Below are 16,347 nucleotides of genomic sequence, written 5' to 3'. Positions count from 1 at the left end.
TATATATTCCGGTATATATATATATATATATATATATATATATATATATATATATATATATATATATATATATATATATATATATATATATATATAATGATGTTCTGGACCTTCGCTTGAGTACATTTTCTCTAAATGGACCTCTTAAAGTTTTAGTTGAAGACCCCTGCTATACAGTGTTAATATTTAATGGGCCCCGGGCCACTCTGTACTGAAAAAATTGGGCCCCAAGGTCAGAAAGGTTAAGAACCCCTGGCCTAAAGTATATGCAAATTCACACGGAATTTAGTAACCGGATCAAAAAACAAATTGAAACCAACTTACAGGGAAAATTAACATATGAACCTATAGGCCTAGAGTATATAGGCCTACTTGTAACTACTTGTAACTAGGCAAAAATCTGTTTAGTTTCGACCCAAACATTTAGATTTAGGACTAAGATTTAAAATTTTGCGTTTATGTGTAACATTTAGTAATAAAATTCAACTATTTAATATATTTCTAAGTAAACAAATATTGTTGTGAATCTACAAAAAAAATGACTTTCAAAAATTCCCGTTTTTATAAACGTCTTTTGAAGTTAAACGTGATAAAAATCTTGTCAGCGCTTTACAAACTGAGCCCCATAGGTTCCAACAGTTCAATGTGGTGTTGTTTTTTCAAATTAAAAACCCAAAAGAATGACTATTTCTCAACAAATGTAGAAACTTTTTAAGCAAGCCACAAACTTAAAACATTTCTGTTTAGTAAAGCCTATAGTTAGTGTTTAGTAAACCTCTAGCTGGTGTTGGTAAATCTCTAGGTAGTGTAAACTTTAGTGTGTCAGAGTCGCTCCTGTGGTTTCTTGTGCTGGCCCCCCCTTCTCCTCCCTTTTCTCTCTTTTGTCCATGTTGCAGCATCCTTTGCCGGACACCGGAACCTGCAGGTGGTCGTGGGTGGCTTGTAGCTTGCATTACGGAGCACAAGTCTTTCCCCGACCCTGCACCCCAACCTGGGACTTGCTGATTGGGCCGGAGCTTCGGGAGCTGCGTGCTGGCCTGCGGTCCCCACCCCTGGTCATCCCGTTGCTGCTTCCACCTGCCTGCTGTGCTGTTGCCGTCCCTGACCCACCAGTCTGGCCCTCGGCAGGAGGGTCCCCCCTGATGAGCCTGGTCCTGCTCAAGGTTTCTTCCCTCCTAAAGGGGAGTTTTTCCTTGCCACTGTTTGGCTTAAGGTTTTTCTCCCACTAGGGGAGTTTTTACCTGCCATTGTTTATGTAATAACTGCTCGGGGGTCATGTTCTGGGTATGGGTCTCTGTAAAGCGTCTAGAGACAACTCTGTTGTATTAGACGCTATATAAATAAAATTGAATTGAAAAAAAATTGAATTTAAAGCGTTTAACTGTTCCGTATTTGAGGACACTGCATTAATTCTTGTAACAAAAGCTCCACATCCACATGCTGACAGGTAAATTGATTGTTACAGCCTCATGAAAAAAACCCATTTATATTAACAGGTATTAAAATAAACTTACATCCGACACAAAGTCATAGCTACGTCAAAAACTGTTGATGGTAATAAACGTTGCTTCACAAGATATATATATTATTGAAACACTTACCAGAGAAAAACACTTCTGTTCTGTTCGGGCATGAAGGTTTATTTCCATTTGATTTGTTTAAGGACTGTTTATTTGTATTCTTTTCTGATGTTTTGTGTAATTGTTTTTCTTTTTTATTTAATATGCTCAAAATAAAGATTTCAATCAATCAATCAAATCAATCTTCTGTTTAACTGAAACGCAGTAGGCTACTATATTCACACTTAAAATAAATGAAAGCAAAAAACCAATCGGAAATATAACTAAGTATGAAGTATTTCGCCTCTGTCCAAACTGTAGAACAGAAAAGCTGAATCTGAACGTTGCATCTCTAGTTTGAAAATAAACTGTAGCAGTAGTATCTAATGGCCCGTCACGTGCCCTACGTGATACAGGAGTAGAACATTTTAGGTCTATAATTGTATTTTTTGTGGTTGTGAGGCAGTCTTTATTGCACGAGGCTAATCTGAACACATTCTTCAAAGAAATTGGTCGTATACATACTGCTTTGTAAATGTTTGAGAAATGTATTTATCAAACCGCCACTTTGCCACGTTTTTTCTTGTTCCTACTCTAATTAGAATAATGATTCTGTGTGATATCAGGAACGTTGCGCTTATATATAAAGCTGCTTAACAGCAAAAACAAAAACAAAAAAAAACATGATTTAATTAATTTAATTATTTAAAAAAAACAAATCAACTAGTTAGTTGATTTGTTTTTTTTAGGAATACTCACCCATACAACACTCACCATTGACTTAAATGATTATGGGTAAACCTCAACCTCTTGCGATTACCCTTTTCAGTAACCCCAGTTAGATTACACAATGAAAAAATAATCATAAAAAAAACAAGCCCTGCCAGACAAGATAAAACTCAAAACAGCACTACACCTTCTCAGAGACAGAAAAATGATGAAAAAACAACATGTGATTCTGCCTTGAAACCAGGCTCCCATCTCAAATTTAACAGCTTTCCGTGAATAAGCTGCTCCTGTTTCCCAAGTCCACTGTCTTCCATGTAAAGCTCCATAGCCAGTGAAGCCAGAGAACCTCTCAAGCAGTCATTTCAGTGAAGTACAGTGTTATATGTGCAAAATCAAGACAACACATTTATAACTTTTGCCATAAAGCCTTTTGCTTTGCCACAAGTACACAAGTGCATGCATGGGCATACTGAAAGTCTGAAATCTGAGACAAGGTGAACCGAAAGTCATATCCACATTGTTTACATACTTTATGTACTGAAAAAACATTCAGCATAGTAAATGATTCAGAGATTCTATTAGATATATTTATCCTCTTAAAAAAAAAAAAACTAAGTTCTTTTAAGACTAGATGCATTATGTATATACATTTACTGTACAACTTCAACTTGGAGCAATTCATTTAAAAAAAATGGGAACATTTAATTTAAATTTTCTCTGCTGTGCGGTGCTTCAAGTCTGTGGAGTTCCTGTCACTTTTCTGTGTATGCCTTCATCGTTACCAGTTCTTTAATGAAGACAGACCGACAACCACTTTTCTTCGCTGCTGTCACTTCTTTCTGAATGTCTGCTTGTGGAATGTGGAAGCTCCATCCACTGCTGTGCTCCGGTCCGTGTGGTCCTTTCCTCCCTGTTCCACCTGAATCAGTCCAGCTTGCGTGCACCCAGTTTCAGAGGTCCTTTAGCAGCTTTACGTTCTGCTCGTTTTGCCTCCAACTCTTTCCTCCTCTCTTCGCGTTTCTTTTTGGATAGCTCTGCCTTGCTGAGACCTGCACAACAACATTTGGAAATGCATTTCAATGTTTTTAGGAGCATGAAAATCAATGATCACTTTTGAAGGAAATACAGAAGCGATCATAATTAAATTTGGGTCCATCAAACTTTTGAGGCACCTGAAGACTTACAGGAGGCTCAAAATGGTGATGTGATGAATGGACAACACGCTGAAATCACATAATAAATGATAGGACTTTTGGGTTTTCTGTGGAGCATATTTTGCAGGACTTACTCTGGCTTCCCTCTACAGACTCCCAGCTCTCCTCAGTCCCCCAGTCTCCCGTTGCCTCTGCACCCCAACCCTCTCCAACCTGTCATGGACGGAACAATAAAAAACCAGAACTAAGCAGGCTTTCATTCCTCAACTTGATCTTGGCTAATTCAAGCCAGTGTTCTGGTTTTAATGAGCTAAACTGAGATGTATTAACAAGACTGGAAAACCTATCAGTGTATGAACTAATTTTATGAAACAGATCAAAAATATTTCTCCATGACCTTCATGTTCTACACCTGATCAAAAAAATGTCCCCTTAAGAAAATGTTATACGCCTTTATCCTGTATTTATAAAAAATAATATTGAACACAATTTTAGGATTCAAGATTTTTTTATCTTAATGAATAATTTGGTTGTATTTTTTATTTTCTTCAGCTTTAAAAAAATATGTGCTATATTTGAATCACTTTCCAAATTCACTGCTCTTGATATTAATATTACACGCGACCAAAGCTAGTTTCTCTGTTATTTTCCTACCGTTGTACTCACCGTTGTGGCAGCAGTGTTTCTCTGGGACACACTTGCGAACAGATCATTCTGACTCTTCCCCATGTTGCTGCTTTCCCAGTTGTAATCGCTGGCTAATCGCACCCCTTCGGGCAGGGGCAGCGTTGCATTTGCCGTGGATGTATCCGTCTCCTCCTCCCCCCACTCATTGCCCCAGCCTTCCTCGCCCGCAGAGCTCTGACCTTGACCGTCCTTCTCATTGGACCAGCTGTCGTCAGCATCCCAGCCCGAGCTGCTCCAGTCAGAGCTCTGTTTCTTCACTGCTGTGGATGTGGACGACCGGCCCATCTGCAGATTGAAGAGTAAAAACTGCCATGAAGACTAAGTGGACTGTGGCATTATCCACACATAATAGAAGGAGTTATAGTATTGTTTTATCATTATTTCCCAAATTAGTGTGAAAGATAGAATGATATCATGAATTCCAAACAAAGTGCTTATACCCCTCTGTCACTGGTCTTCTTTTTGGAGGGCGCATTTCCAGACCAGTCAGTGTTCCAGTCATCGGTCTGAGCTTTTTCCGGCTCCTTCAGAAAATAAGTAAGCAATATATAAGCTCTGAAATTAATATTATGTTGGATCAAACTCTCACAAATATTTATATATCTAAAAGCAAACATGTTTTATTGAACAATCTAAACAAATAAGAATTCTACCTCCAAACTTCCCCAATCCTCCTCCTCATCCCAGCGGTCTCCATTTGGCTCCTCATCATTGTCTGTGACTTCCAGGGTGTGAGATTGTTTGCTACGACTAGAGGCAGCATGGTGCGTGAGAGAGGGCTGTTCAGTTCTGTCTTCTGAACCTGAATATAAAAGGAAATACATAATATTTATGGCAGAAAACCATAGTCTGGTGCAATACTACTTGACACCTGAATTATAATTTCCAACAGAAGTAGTCCAAATGGGCACTTTTTGTCCAAATCTTCTTGTGAATAAAATGTTATAACATTACCAGGAGTAGGTGTGTCTTCAGGGGCACTAGTTGCTTCTGTGCTGTTTGCAGGTTCACTGTTCTCCGTCACAGCACCCCCTTCTGTCCCCGGGGCATTGCGGATCAGTTTGGAAGTTAGAGAGGACATACCAGTTACAGCCCAGCCAGCCCAGCTGGAGGAGGCACCTGCAGGCTGAGCACTCGACCCAACATCCTTCTCTGCAGAACAGATGGGACAGAGGCTTTTTAACATCAGGGTTCACGTACTATATAAACTGGAGATATGTGTATGTATCATGACATACAGTGTCATAATAAAGCATACAGTGTTAAAGTAATGCCAATCTGTCTTTATGTAAGCATATAATTGTCCACGTCTCAACTGTTATACGGCCCTGTACTGGTGATTGGAGCTGCAACCTTCAGGAGGGAGTTGGCACCAGTGTATAAGGACTTAAAATAAACAAATGGAGAATATAAAGAAAATAAAATAAAAAAATAATATGCAGCTTAAATCTCACACATACACCGCCTTTGCACAAGTGGGGCTTCTACATAACATTTGCAATGCAGCAGCTTCACACACGCCTTAACATGTCTGTGCTTCAGAAGTCTTGAAACTACTGTAAAATAAATTACACTTTATTTTAATAATCTTGAAAGAATACCGATATTGTTTCCAGTATCATTCAACTTCCAACTAGTGGAAACTAGGGGAAAATAAATAAATAAATAACTCTGTCAAGAAGGAGAATTAACACATTACATAAAGTGGAAATAAAAAATTACAGAAATAGTTTTATTAACCACATTCTTTCTTGGGTTAAGTGAACATACCAATCTCAGACAACTTGTTTGGATCTTCTGAAACAGCCTCCAATTTGGAGAGGAAACTTTTGATGGCCTTGAATGCCTGAAGGAGAGAAAAAAAAAAAAAAGGAAGTCCTAGTCAGAAGGAAATAAATTACTTAAAGTAACCGGATAATGTAATGAGTTTACTTCCTTTTCATGTAAAAGATTAGTTTTTTGTTCCAGCAGTTGTATACCTGATCTCTGACATTCTTATCAGGGTCAACGGTCACGGCACAAAGGGTGGGTAGGATCCGGGCTGCAATCTCGACTACGCTGTAATAGTTGTGTGTAGCGGCGAAGCCCAGCACGCCAGCAGAGCGCGATGCAGGGAACGGATCTTTAGTGGCTCGAGAGAAGGCAGAAATAAGAACACGCTGTCGAGTCTGAAAAGAGGGATGATCAAATTATGTATTTAGCATTCATTTGGTTTTAGTGGGGGTTTTTTTATTACTATTGTTAATATTATTATTGTTAATGTTCTTATTGTTATCATTCACAGTAAAATATAATTCTGAGTGCATTTTACCCCAGGGTTAAGATATGAGGCAATCTTCCCCAGACAGACGGTGGTGTTGCACCGTATGGGGCCCTGCTCATCCCTGGCCTGCAGACGGGCGAAGTGACGCATCAGATCTTGGTTCAAGTTCGACTCATTCAGTTTGGGAGCCAACAGCAGCATAGACTGTAGGGAGGAGAATCAACAACATATACATTATGAGTGGAGTAACAACACTTTCTGGTTTGTGGTTTTAATCAAAGTCTGCAAACTACCTTCACAGTCTGTTCTCTGATGGCAGGATTGGTGTCTGTGAATCCATGAACAACATGAGGGAAAATCTGGGAATTAACTGCTGCCTCATTGAGATACTGTATGAACTGCTCCATCTGGGAAAAACAGACCATGACTAAATTACTTCACAATACACACAAGTTCATCCTGTAGAATCAATTTAATATTGTTATGATAGTTACATAACTATTTAATCATACGTTTAACTAACATTTATCTTTCTTGGTTATAAATCAGACTGCATATATTTAGACAGAAAAATTATAAACTCAATAACAAATAATCAGTATGTGTTTGGGGCACATAGTATAAAAGACATTCTTTATAAAGATATAAAAACACTTAACACACAAATTCAGACATGTTTTTATATATTTTTTGGAATTAACACTTTTGCCTTTGAATGTTTACGAGATCTAATTTGAGTCCTACATGTGGATTAAAAGCAACCTCAGCAAGAACAGATGAAATACCTGCTGCAGAAGTCGTATCCTCATAGCTCGGTCTGTGGAGGAAAACATCTTCACAATGACTGGGATAATCTTTTGTTGGTACTCCTCTGCAGACAGATATTTTCCCACCTGGTAGACAAAGAGATGAAGATGGTATTAAAATGTTATTGATGTGGATTTACTCTGGAAATGATCTCATTGGTCCAAAGATTCTCTGGACTTCCATCTAAAGTTTAATATGGTACAAAGTTACTGAAAGACGTATAATATATAACCTTAAAAAGCGGTGTGAGGACAACAGCCCCTGCATTGCCAAACTCGAAGGCAGTGAGCAGCTGAGGGAGGACTTTATGTTTACAGAAATCTTCAGGGAAAGAGTCCAGATTGTCACTCAGATCCTGGAAAAACTGCTGCTTCTCAGCGGGCTCCTTGATCTGCAGGGGTAACATTTTTACAACATTGAATTGTATTGTTTCCATATTATCTTTTGTGCATTAGGTCCACAATACGTTTAGATTTTCAGATACAAACAAGAAAAAGCAACAAGGTTTAACTATAACATAGTTTTAGCTGCAAATGTTAGCTTTTGCTTAAGCAAACATAGCCATGAACACCCAACATTGTAATATAACCGCTTTTCTTTCTGTATAGGCAGAGCTAAAAAACGAAGGTTTGCAAACCTGGATCTCTTCCAAGAAAAGGTTGCTCTCCACAAAGCTGTTGCTGAGAAATCCACCAGGTGCTCTACAGTTTTGGAGGAACCGGGCTGGATTTGGCCGAGCCCGAGGATTGGCCCCTACCAGCTCGCAGTAGTGGGGGACCAGTGTCTTGGGGATCTGTGGACACAAAAAGGAAACAAACAGGTGAAATTATAAGTTATCAGTAAATGGAATGACTTGCTTATAAGCAACCTAAACAAGAATATAAGGGCTTTGTTAATGCTCTGAGCCAACAGATTTTTCTGTGCATGAGATAAATTACATTTTCATTATAATTCTTCTTCTTCCCTCTCTTTCTTTCTTTGTGCTAATGTTGAAAGAATAATTTCATCTGACAACAGAGAAAGACATCATTCATTTCACACAAGCACCATCTCGGAAGTACATCACTGTAGCACTGATAACTGATAAATAAACAAGAGAACTGCTAGGAACATGTACCTTTCCCAAAGAACGGAGGGAGGAAGTGCGGGGCAGTGGCCCATTAAACACCTCCCAAATCAGGCAGCCTAATCGCCACACCTCCCCCGCCCTGCAACATAAATAAAAACACCTCAATACAAATGCTTTCCAGGGACACTGCACATTTCTTAAAAACACTCTTCTCTCACCATTTCTCTCCACCGCTGTTGGGCATCTCTGGTGGGTCATATTTCTCCATGTCTGGATAAACAGCCTTTGGGGAAGGGACGGCGATCCCGCTGGGGTCACCCTGCTCAGGAGCCACATGGTCGAGGGCCCCTAGCTTCCACTCTCCAGCACGATCCACAAACACAGCCCATATACCCAAATTGTTGTGAAGCAGGTGGCAGTCATTGACAAGGAAACTCAGAGCTTTCTGTGAATGCAAGTCAAAGAGTAAGGATGATGAAATACTGCTTGGAGAGGACAACCAACAGAAAACAGCTGTGAAGCACAGTTTCAGAAGCTGTCCCCTTCTTACCACTATTTGGTGCAGTCCCCAGGAGCCCTCCAGTTCCCCTGCTCCACCCCGCTCTGCTTGGGCCTTCAGGTGGACTGCCAGTGGCGTCACTTGCTCAGTAACCAGATACAGGCTCTTGTCTGTCTGTAACAACCCCAAGTAATAACAACTATTTACATTTTGCCAAATTTGTAGGATGAATCCTGAGATGTATCAGGCTCTGCTCACATTTGGCCCAATTTTATATATATATATATATATATATATATATATATATATATATATATATATATATATATATATATAGAGAGAGAGAGAGAGATAATATATGCACTTATATTATAGTGACTGATTTCCTCAATTTTAAATGACACATTTTTGTGAAACTTCTCAAATTAAAGCTGAATTTGATTACATGCTGATTCTTTTATTTCAAATCCACAATTATAGGGAGTCAAACCAAAAATCTTTTTTTTTTTTAAAAAGACCAACAAACTCCTTCAACTGAAATTAATACACAGCAAAAGAGCCGTCTTGGGATGCCCATGGTTGTTTTGTTTTTTTTCTCCCCAAATCAAAGTAATCTATACAGAATACATTAATATTGCACACTGCAGCAGTATTTCAACTGTCAGAAAATGTAATTTAAAAAAATAAAAACTTCTGTGAAAAATCAACAGCCATTGCTTTAATATATGAAACCAATTAGTAATATGTGAAAGCACTTCAGAGTAAGCATGAGTTTAGGAGATACAACTGTGATAGTCATTGGCAGAGTCAAATAAAATAATAAAACCAACACACACAGATGAGGTTAATGCACAATGATCTATTGGAAATCGACTCGCATTTCTGTAGTACAAGGCAAGGCAAGTTTATTTATATAGCACAATTCAACAACAGGGTGATTCACAGTGCTTTACAAAGACAACAAAAAGCATGTTTTAAAGTTTAAAACAAAAAACAATAATAATAATAATAATAATAAGACAAATAAATATAATTTACAGGATTTAAATTAATCACATAAAAATAATTAACAAATGAGGAGCAAGAAATAAAGGTTTCAGTGCATTGTGGGAGATTACTGAAATGCAACAGTAAATAAAAAAGTTTTCAACCTTGATTTAAAGCAATTGAGTTTCAGTAGCCGTCATGCATTCTGGGAGTTTTTTCCCCACAGATGAGAATAATAAAAGCCTCGCTGTGTTGGGTTCCAACTCTGGATACAGAAAGTAGGCGTGACCTCGACGACCTGAGGGTTCTGGTTGGTTCATAATAGACCAGGAGATCAGAGATGTGTTTTGTCATTTGTGCTAACTCTAAAAAGGAAGTAAAACAGAAGACTGCTTTGCTGAACAAATGCTCCATAAGTGAAAGTTTTACTTATATTTAACCATGAACAGTATGAAACAACAACTTTGGTCTCATCAACTTTTTGTCATTTGTTCATATTATGCATCAATCCAAGTGTGTTGGTTATGCAACACAACCCAAGACGGAGGAAAAATAATATTAATTCAGGCAATATCAGCAAGTAATCATAATCAGGAATAGATAAAAAGCAATATTGATGAAAAGCCCATGGCAACAGTGATAGACAGAGGATCTTCTCTTATTTAACAAATGCATTGGAAAAATAAATGTTTAAAAACAAAGAAGGACAGAAAAGTATCTGACTGTTCCTCCCTCTGAAATGCAAAGTAACAGCATGTAAATGGCGAGTGCTCAAACCTAAGATGGAAACCTGTCCTCAAACCTTCATATGAAATTACTTTAAGAAAAATCACTCATCATTAGATGTTACAGCAACACGAGCAAGAGATTACTTTGTGACACCCGACAATACAGAGTTTCATGCATGGATGCTATCAATATTTAACATGGCAAAAAAGATATCTAATGTTGATCTTATCTAGAGCTGGTACCAACTTTTTCAGCCTGAGGCAGCTAGGTGATGTGAGGATGTAACAAGCACCCTCGTCAAAAGTAATATACACCTCTTTGGAAGTGCTAATTCTAAACCGATTTTAAAGCACTATACGCTGCCTTCAAGATGACAACTTTTCCTGGGAATATCTTACACGTTTAACCATAACAAAGCTAAATCACGTGCAGCAAACATAAATAAAAAAGGCTGCAGAAGAAGAAGGTTATGATACTTCACTTTCATCGCTTGCAGTCCTGGACTGGTCCAAATCAAAACATTTCAGGAAAAATGAATGAAAAATGAAAATTGTGCCACCAACAGCAGTTGCACAACTTAAGACATGTTTGCAATGAAGAATAGCAATGTCACTATATGATGCAAGTTTTTGGGGGAGTGTACTGCACATTCAGGAATTACTGCATACTTACAACGGAAACAACGTTAATGAGACACCTTATGTTCATACCATCTGCAATTCCTATTATCCATACTGTAAATCTGGCATGACATTGAAATAAAAAAATAAATACACTAAACAAGTAAGTAAAACATTTTTAAAAATCTACAGGCACTTCACTAGCTCTAATAGAAAAAAATAGTAAACCCTTTTCACACTCACCTCTCTCTGACATGAGCATGCATAAGAAAGGCAGATGATACACAAATGAAGATATGATATGTTTCGGCTAGAGAATGGCTTGCTAGCTTTCAAACATTAACATAATTGTATTGTTTGAGTGTTCAATACGTGCAAATTTACCCAGATGAAAAAAAAAAAGGAAAAGCTTACCTCCAGTCCATCGACATAAGCCAGAATGTTAGGGTGACGCAGGGTCTTCATTCGTTTGAATGCAGCTTTGGCCAGCTGGGTCTGCTGGTCTGTTCCCTGAGCCATCTCGTACACGAACACAGACACCGGCTCTCCGGTGGTCTAAATAAAACAACCAGAGGTGCAATTAATCACATCTAATCAGTACTGGAGTTGAGGGATGGCATCCCCCCTGAAATAAAAATAAAACTGCCATCCCCCCTTTCCATCCCTTATGTCATTTCATCAATGAATGTGGTTTTACTGCTATTTCAACATTTAGAGTCATCACCAGAAAAATAACTTGCTATTTGACAATTTCCACCTGTTTCAAGTAAATTTTCACTTGAAATAAGTAGGAAAATCTGCCAGTGGGATTTATCTTCTTATTACAAGCAAAAAAATCTTGTTCCACTGGCAGATTTTTCTACTTAATTTAAGTGAAAATCTACTTGAAACAGGTGAAAATTATTGTTTTTTCCAGTGATGAGTCTTGTTTTAAGTGTAATGAGATTTTCTTTAGTAAAATGAGACATTTTAACTAGAAATAAGACAAATATTCTTGTTAAGATTTTTTGTAAAGAGTTTTTGCAGTGATCCATTTTACTTATCCTGTGAAGGACATATGCATATTGATAAGTTCAGAAAATGAGCCTGGTCCTGCTCAAGGTTTCTTCCCTCCTAAAGGGGAGTTTTTCCTTGCCACTGTTTGGCTTAAGGCTTTTCTCCCACTAGGGGAGTTTTTACCTGCCATTGTTTATATAATAATTGCTCGGGGTTTATGTTTATGTTTATGTTCATGTTCTGGATCTCTGGAAAGCGTCTAGAGACAACATCTGTTGTATTAGACGCTATATAAATAAAATTGAATTGAAAAATTGAATTGAATTGAGAAAACTGTTTTTTATTGTTGTGTTTTGATGTATTTGATGTAAGCCCAGTGGATATTTAAAGCTTACAGAAGGCTGCATTTAACTGCTGCTATGTCATTCCTGCAGTATTTCTGCAGCTGTTTTGGTCACTGCTATTATTTGTAATATATTATATTATTTGTAATCAGCACAAATTATCTGTCCCCATATGATAAAATCCACCATCCCCCCTGATTTTCTTTGAGATGTTGATCATCATAACCGATGAGAGCTCCACCGTGGAGAGGACGGTGACGGACATCGGGCAGCTTCTTCTTCTGATTCCCAGAGATAATCATCATGACAGCAGCTTATTATTGATGTTGTCAGCCATGCGAAAAACCAAAGTTAATTGTCTTTCAACCAAGTCAAATAAGAGTTGATAGCTCGGCTAAAACGGGGTGACGTGGCGAGAAATACGTGTCTGTGAGTCAACACTGAGCCCGGCTCAGCCTGCCAGCAAACACTAACCTGACGAGCACAGCTCAGAGAACTAAAGGCTGGTACTGACACATATTGGGGGGAAAAGAGCAGCAAGAATATGTGTTTGTAAGACCAGAGGCCAAACCATCCTAGTCTGGAAACAGGCCCCCGTAAACAAGCAGCTATTGTCGCTTTTTACCTTTCGTTTCCCTCGATGCAAAGTCCATATTCCAGACTTTTCCTGGCTCTCGGGGAGAATTTCATAAGCAAAGTCTTTTACGGGATCCCTGGCGAAAAAGGACCACATTTCCCCTGAACAGCACTCCTCATCAAATGCACACACACAACAGGAGGCTAGCTGCGCTAGTCACTAGCAAACAGCACGGCGGACTAATGGCTCCGCGGGAACTTGGCTTTTGCACAATGGTTCCCAGAGCCGGACGCGTTAAGCCTGAATTATGGTTCTGCGTTAAATCGACGCAGTGCCTACGCCGTAAGGTACGCGGCGACGCGCTACGTACGCTGCGCGTTGCCGCGTACTCTACGCCGTAACTCTGCGTTGGTGTAACGCGGAACCATAAATCAGCCTCATGTCTTGAAATATGGGAATAAAACAAACTTGAAAAAATACAATCGGGTTAGATTCATTCCAGTCTCTCATGGTCTGAACAGAGGTGTCAAAAGTATTCACATTCATTACTCAGGTAGAAGTATAGATACTAGAGTTTAGAAATACTCCTGTAGAAGTTGAAGTATCAACTCAAGTTTTTTACTCAAGTAAAAGTATAAAAGTACTGGTTTCAAAACTACTTAAAGTATAAAAGTAAAAGTAATGTAAGGGGGGGGAAAGCCATTAAGGACAAAAGCCATTGAAAATGAATGCATCTTAGTATAATACAAATATATTAAAGAACCATACATGTGTACTATTGAGCATTAACATGTGTTTCAGAGAGCAGGAGATATGATGACTAGTTGCCTATAAGTATTGTAATGGTGCAAAAAGTCAAACTTCAGAGGCATGTTATCATTTATCCTAACCTTTATTGGAATGTACATCCAAGTTTAGTTGCAGGAATCTGAGGGAACTGATGTAAGAACAAAACTGGACAAGAACATCTGAAACAACCACAACCAAATTCACTCTATCTGGATGGAGCAATTTAACTTCTTCTGCGTCTTTGAGTGCCCAGAAAAGCACTATATAAATAAAATGTATTATTATTATTATTATTATTAACTGGATAGTTTTTTTTAAAGGCCAAAATGAAATAGAGTAACGAGGCTGTTTTTAAAATGTAAGGAGTAAAAAGTACAGATAATTGCGTGAAAATGTAAGGAGTAAAAGTAAAAAGTCGTCTGAAAAATAATTATTCCAGTGAAGTATAGATAACCAAAATTTCTCCTTAAAGCGACACTACGTAACTTTTCCACCTTAATATCATATTTCCAGAGTCATTGTGATGGTACATCAACTTCCAACAGGTTTAATGACACCTCTGTCATGGTCTGAGGGGGTCTGTATCACCTTCACTGGCACTATGTAACTTTGAGGAGCATGGTAGGAACCCTGCCACACTAAAAGACTACAAATCGTTACGACTTTGACTGCTTTACGGCATACGTCACTTCCCCCTCCTTCCCGATTCGCAGTCGAGACGAAAATGGGCGGGGCGTGGAGCGCAGAGCTCCGCAGAAGCTGTTGCTGTTGCGGCTGCAGCAGCTCCACACAACAGACGTGGGGAAAAGATCCTAATGGTTTAACTTTTCAACGGTTTCCTGCTCGGAGGCAGAACCACGCAGGCCAAGTATCTGAGATAACAAAGTAAAAGAGTAAAAGAGTCGTCGGCTCGCTTTGGATCGCGGCTGTAACGACCAAACGGCTTCCACACAGTAAAGCCTGAATTATGGTTCTGCGTTAAATCGACGCAGACCTACGGCGTAGGGTACGTGGCGACGCGCAACGTACGGTGGGTGTCGCCGCGTACCCTACGCGTCAAATTTAACGCAGAACCATAAACAGCCTTCAACCACAAACACTCACACAGACCGGGGCGGATCAAAACATGGGTTTTATTCCCCACTTCGCCAGCTAAACGCAGTTGCTGGCCAGCTCTCTGCGGTGCAATTAACCCCAATCTTCAGATAAAACTAGTTTGTTGAGGAAAAAAATATTAACTCTTATTTGTAGCTGCAGAGGAAAAAAATAATCTCACGAGGAAAACAAAAATATTGTTCACGCCTCGGACCTCTTCAGCATAATATAGCAGTCAAAAAAAAAGAAAAGAGAAGTAAGAGGAATACAAAACATGTACTGTATGTTGTACTATTATACAAATTTATTGAAACACATGGCTCTTCAGTAGAGATTTCATATGAACCCAAACGTTAATAATCATTATTTTCTCCATATCCCGCTCCCTGGCTTCCTTGTTTAAGGTATCCCGGTAAATTCCAGTTCCTTTCCAGCAGTTTAACATCTTTTTTTTTGCGTTCAATCTGTTCACTTGTTGAAACAGAAAAGCGTCCCGTGTTCTATCATCAAAACAAATGCAGCGACGGGACAGGAGTTTTATGGCAGTACGCGCTGGTGCTCATGGGAAACGTAGTGTTCTTTCTGGTAAAACACTACCGCTTTTGTCCAAAAGATGCCGCCAAACTCAGAAAAGCTGAAAGTTACGTTGTGCTGCTTTAAGTAAGGTAACAAAGTATTTGTACTTCGTTACTTGACACCTCTGGGTCTGAACTACATAAGTCACAACATTAGCCTTTCATCAATTCAATTCTTTAATAATTCACCCCACAGGATATTATATCTTGCAGCAGGAGAATTAATCCTGCCTCCCACAACATGTCAATTCCTCTTTGGAACAAAACATCACTCTGCGAAAAACATGCTCTCGCTCTGTTCTTAGGCGCATCATAATCATTCTCATGTTATTTATCTCAGGGAATATACACCCCAACCCGGGCCCAGTTAGTACTATGCATGCTGTCCCTATCCTGACCTTTAATGATTTCTGTGACCGCACATGTATGGGCTTCATGCATATTAACATTCGCAGCCTGCTACCCAAACTCGATCTGTTGAAATCCTGGGTTCACACGGTTACACCTGATGTTCTTGCTATCTCTGAGTCTTGGCTTAAGAAAAACATCGCTAATTCTGACATTTTAATACCAGGTTATATTATTTTTCGCCAGGACCGAGCTACTAAAGGAGGTGGGGTCGCTCTCTATGTTAAAGAGCATCTGCAATGCACTGTTTCTCTGTCAAAATCTGTTCCTAAGCTACTTGAACTGTTAGTATTGAAGATCAAATTGTGCAATAACTTCTCTCTCTCAGTTGCTGTCTGCTACAGACCACCCTCTGCCCCACTTTGTTCTCTAACTGTTCTTAGTGAACTTTTGGCCCCTCACATCTCTTCTGAGTTCATTTTACTAGGGGACCTGAACTGGGACATGACAAACCCCCCAG

At 39.0% G+C, this 16,347-nt stretch overlaps 1 protein-coding gene across 1 annotated transcript; it reads right to left on the bottom strand.

The window, feature by feature from the left end:
* Positions 1–2,242: 2,242 nt before the first annotated feature.
* On the bottom strand, positions 2,243–13,246 carry scyl1 (SCY1-like, kinase-like 1). The gene is made up of 18 exons (XM_061725588.1): positions 13,069–13,246; positions 11,518–11,658; positions 8,819–8,941; positions 8,487–8,713; positions 8,317–8,407; positions 7,837–7,992; positions 7,432–7,590; positions 7,178–7,285; positions 6,686–6,799; positions 6,441–6,596; positions 6,109–6,297; positions 5,900–5,975; positions 5,084–5,281; positions 4,783–4,931; positions 4,570–4,653; positions 4,109–4,414; positions 3,577–3,655; positions 2,243–3,337 (listed from the first exon to the last, which is right to left on the bottom strand). Exons 1-18 carry the CDS (start codon positions 13,174–13,176, stop codon positions 3,213–3,215), a joined length of 2,589 nt encoding a protein of 862 aa, XP_061581572.1. The 5' UTR covers positions 13,177–13,246; the 3' UTR covers positions 2,243–3,212.
* Positions 13,247–16,347: the final 3,101 nt, after the last annotated feature.

Source organism: Cololabis saira, chromosome 7 (assembly GCF_033807715.1).
Source record: "Cololabis saira isolate AMF1-May2022 chromosome 7, fColSai1.1, whole genome shotgun sequence".
NCBI classification, from domain to species: domain Eukaryota; kingdom Metazoa; phylum Chordata; class Actinopteri; order Beloniformes; family Belonidae; genus Cololabis; species Cololabis saira.
Note: the sequence above shows the minus strand (reverse complement) of the source record. Positions and strands in the feature narration are given on the sequence as shown.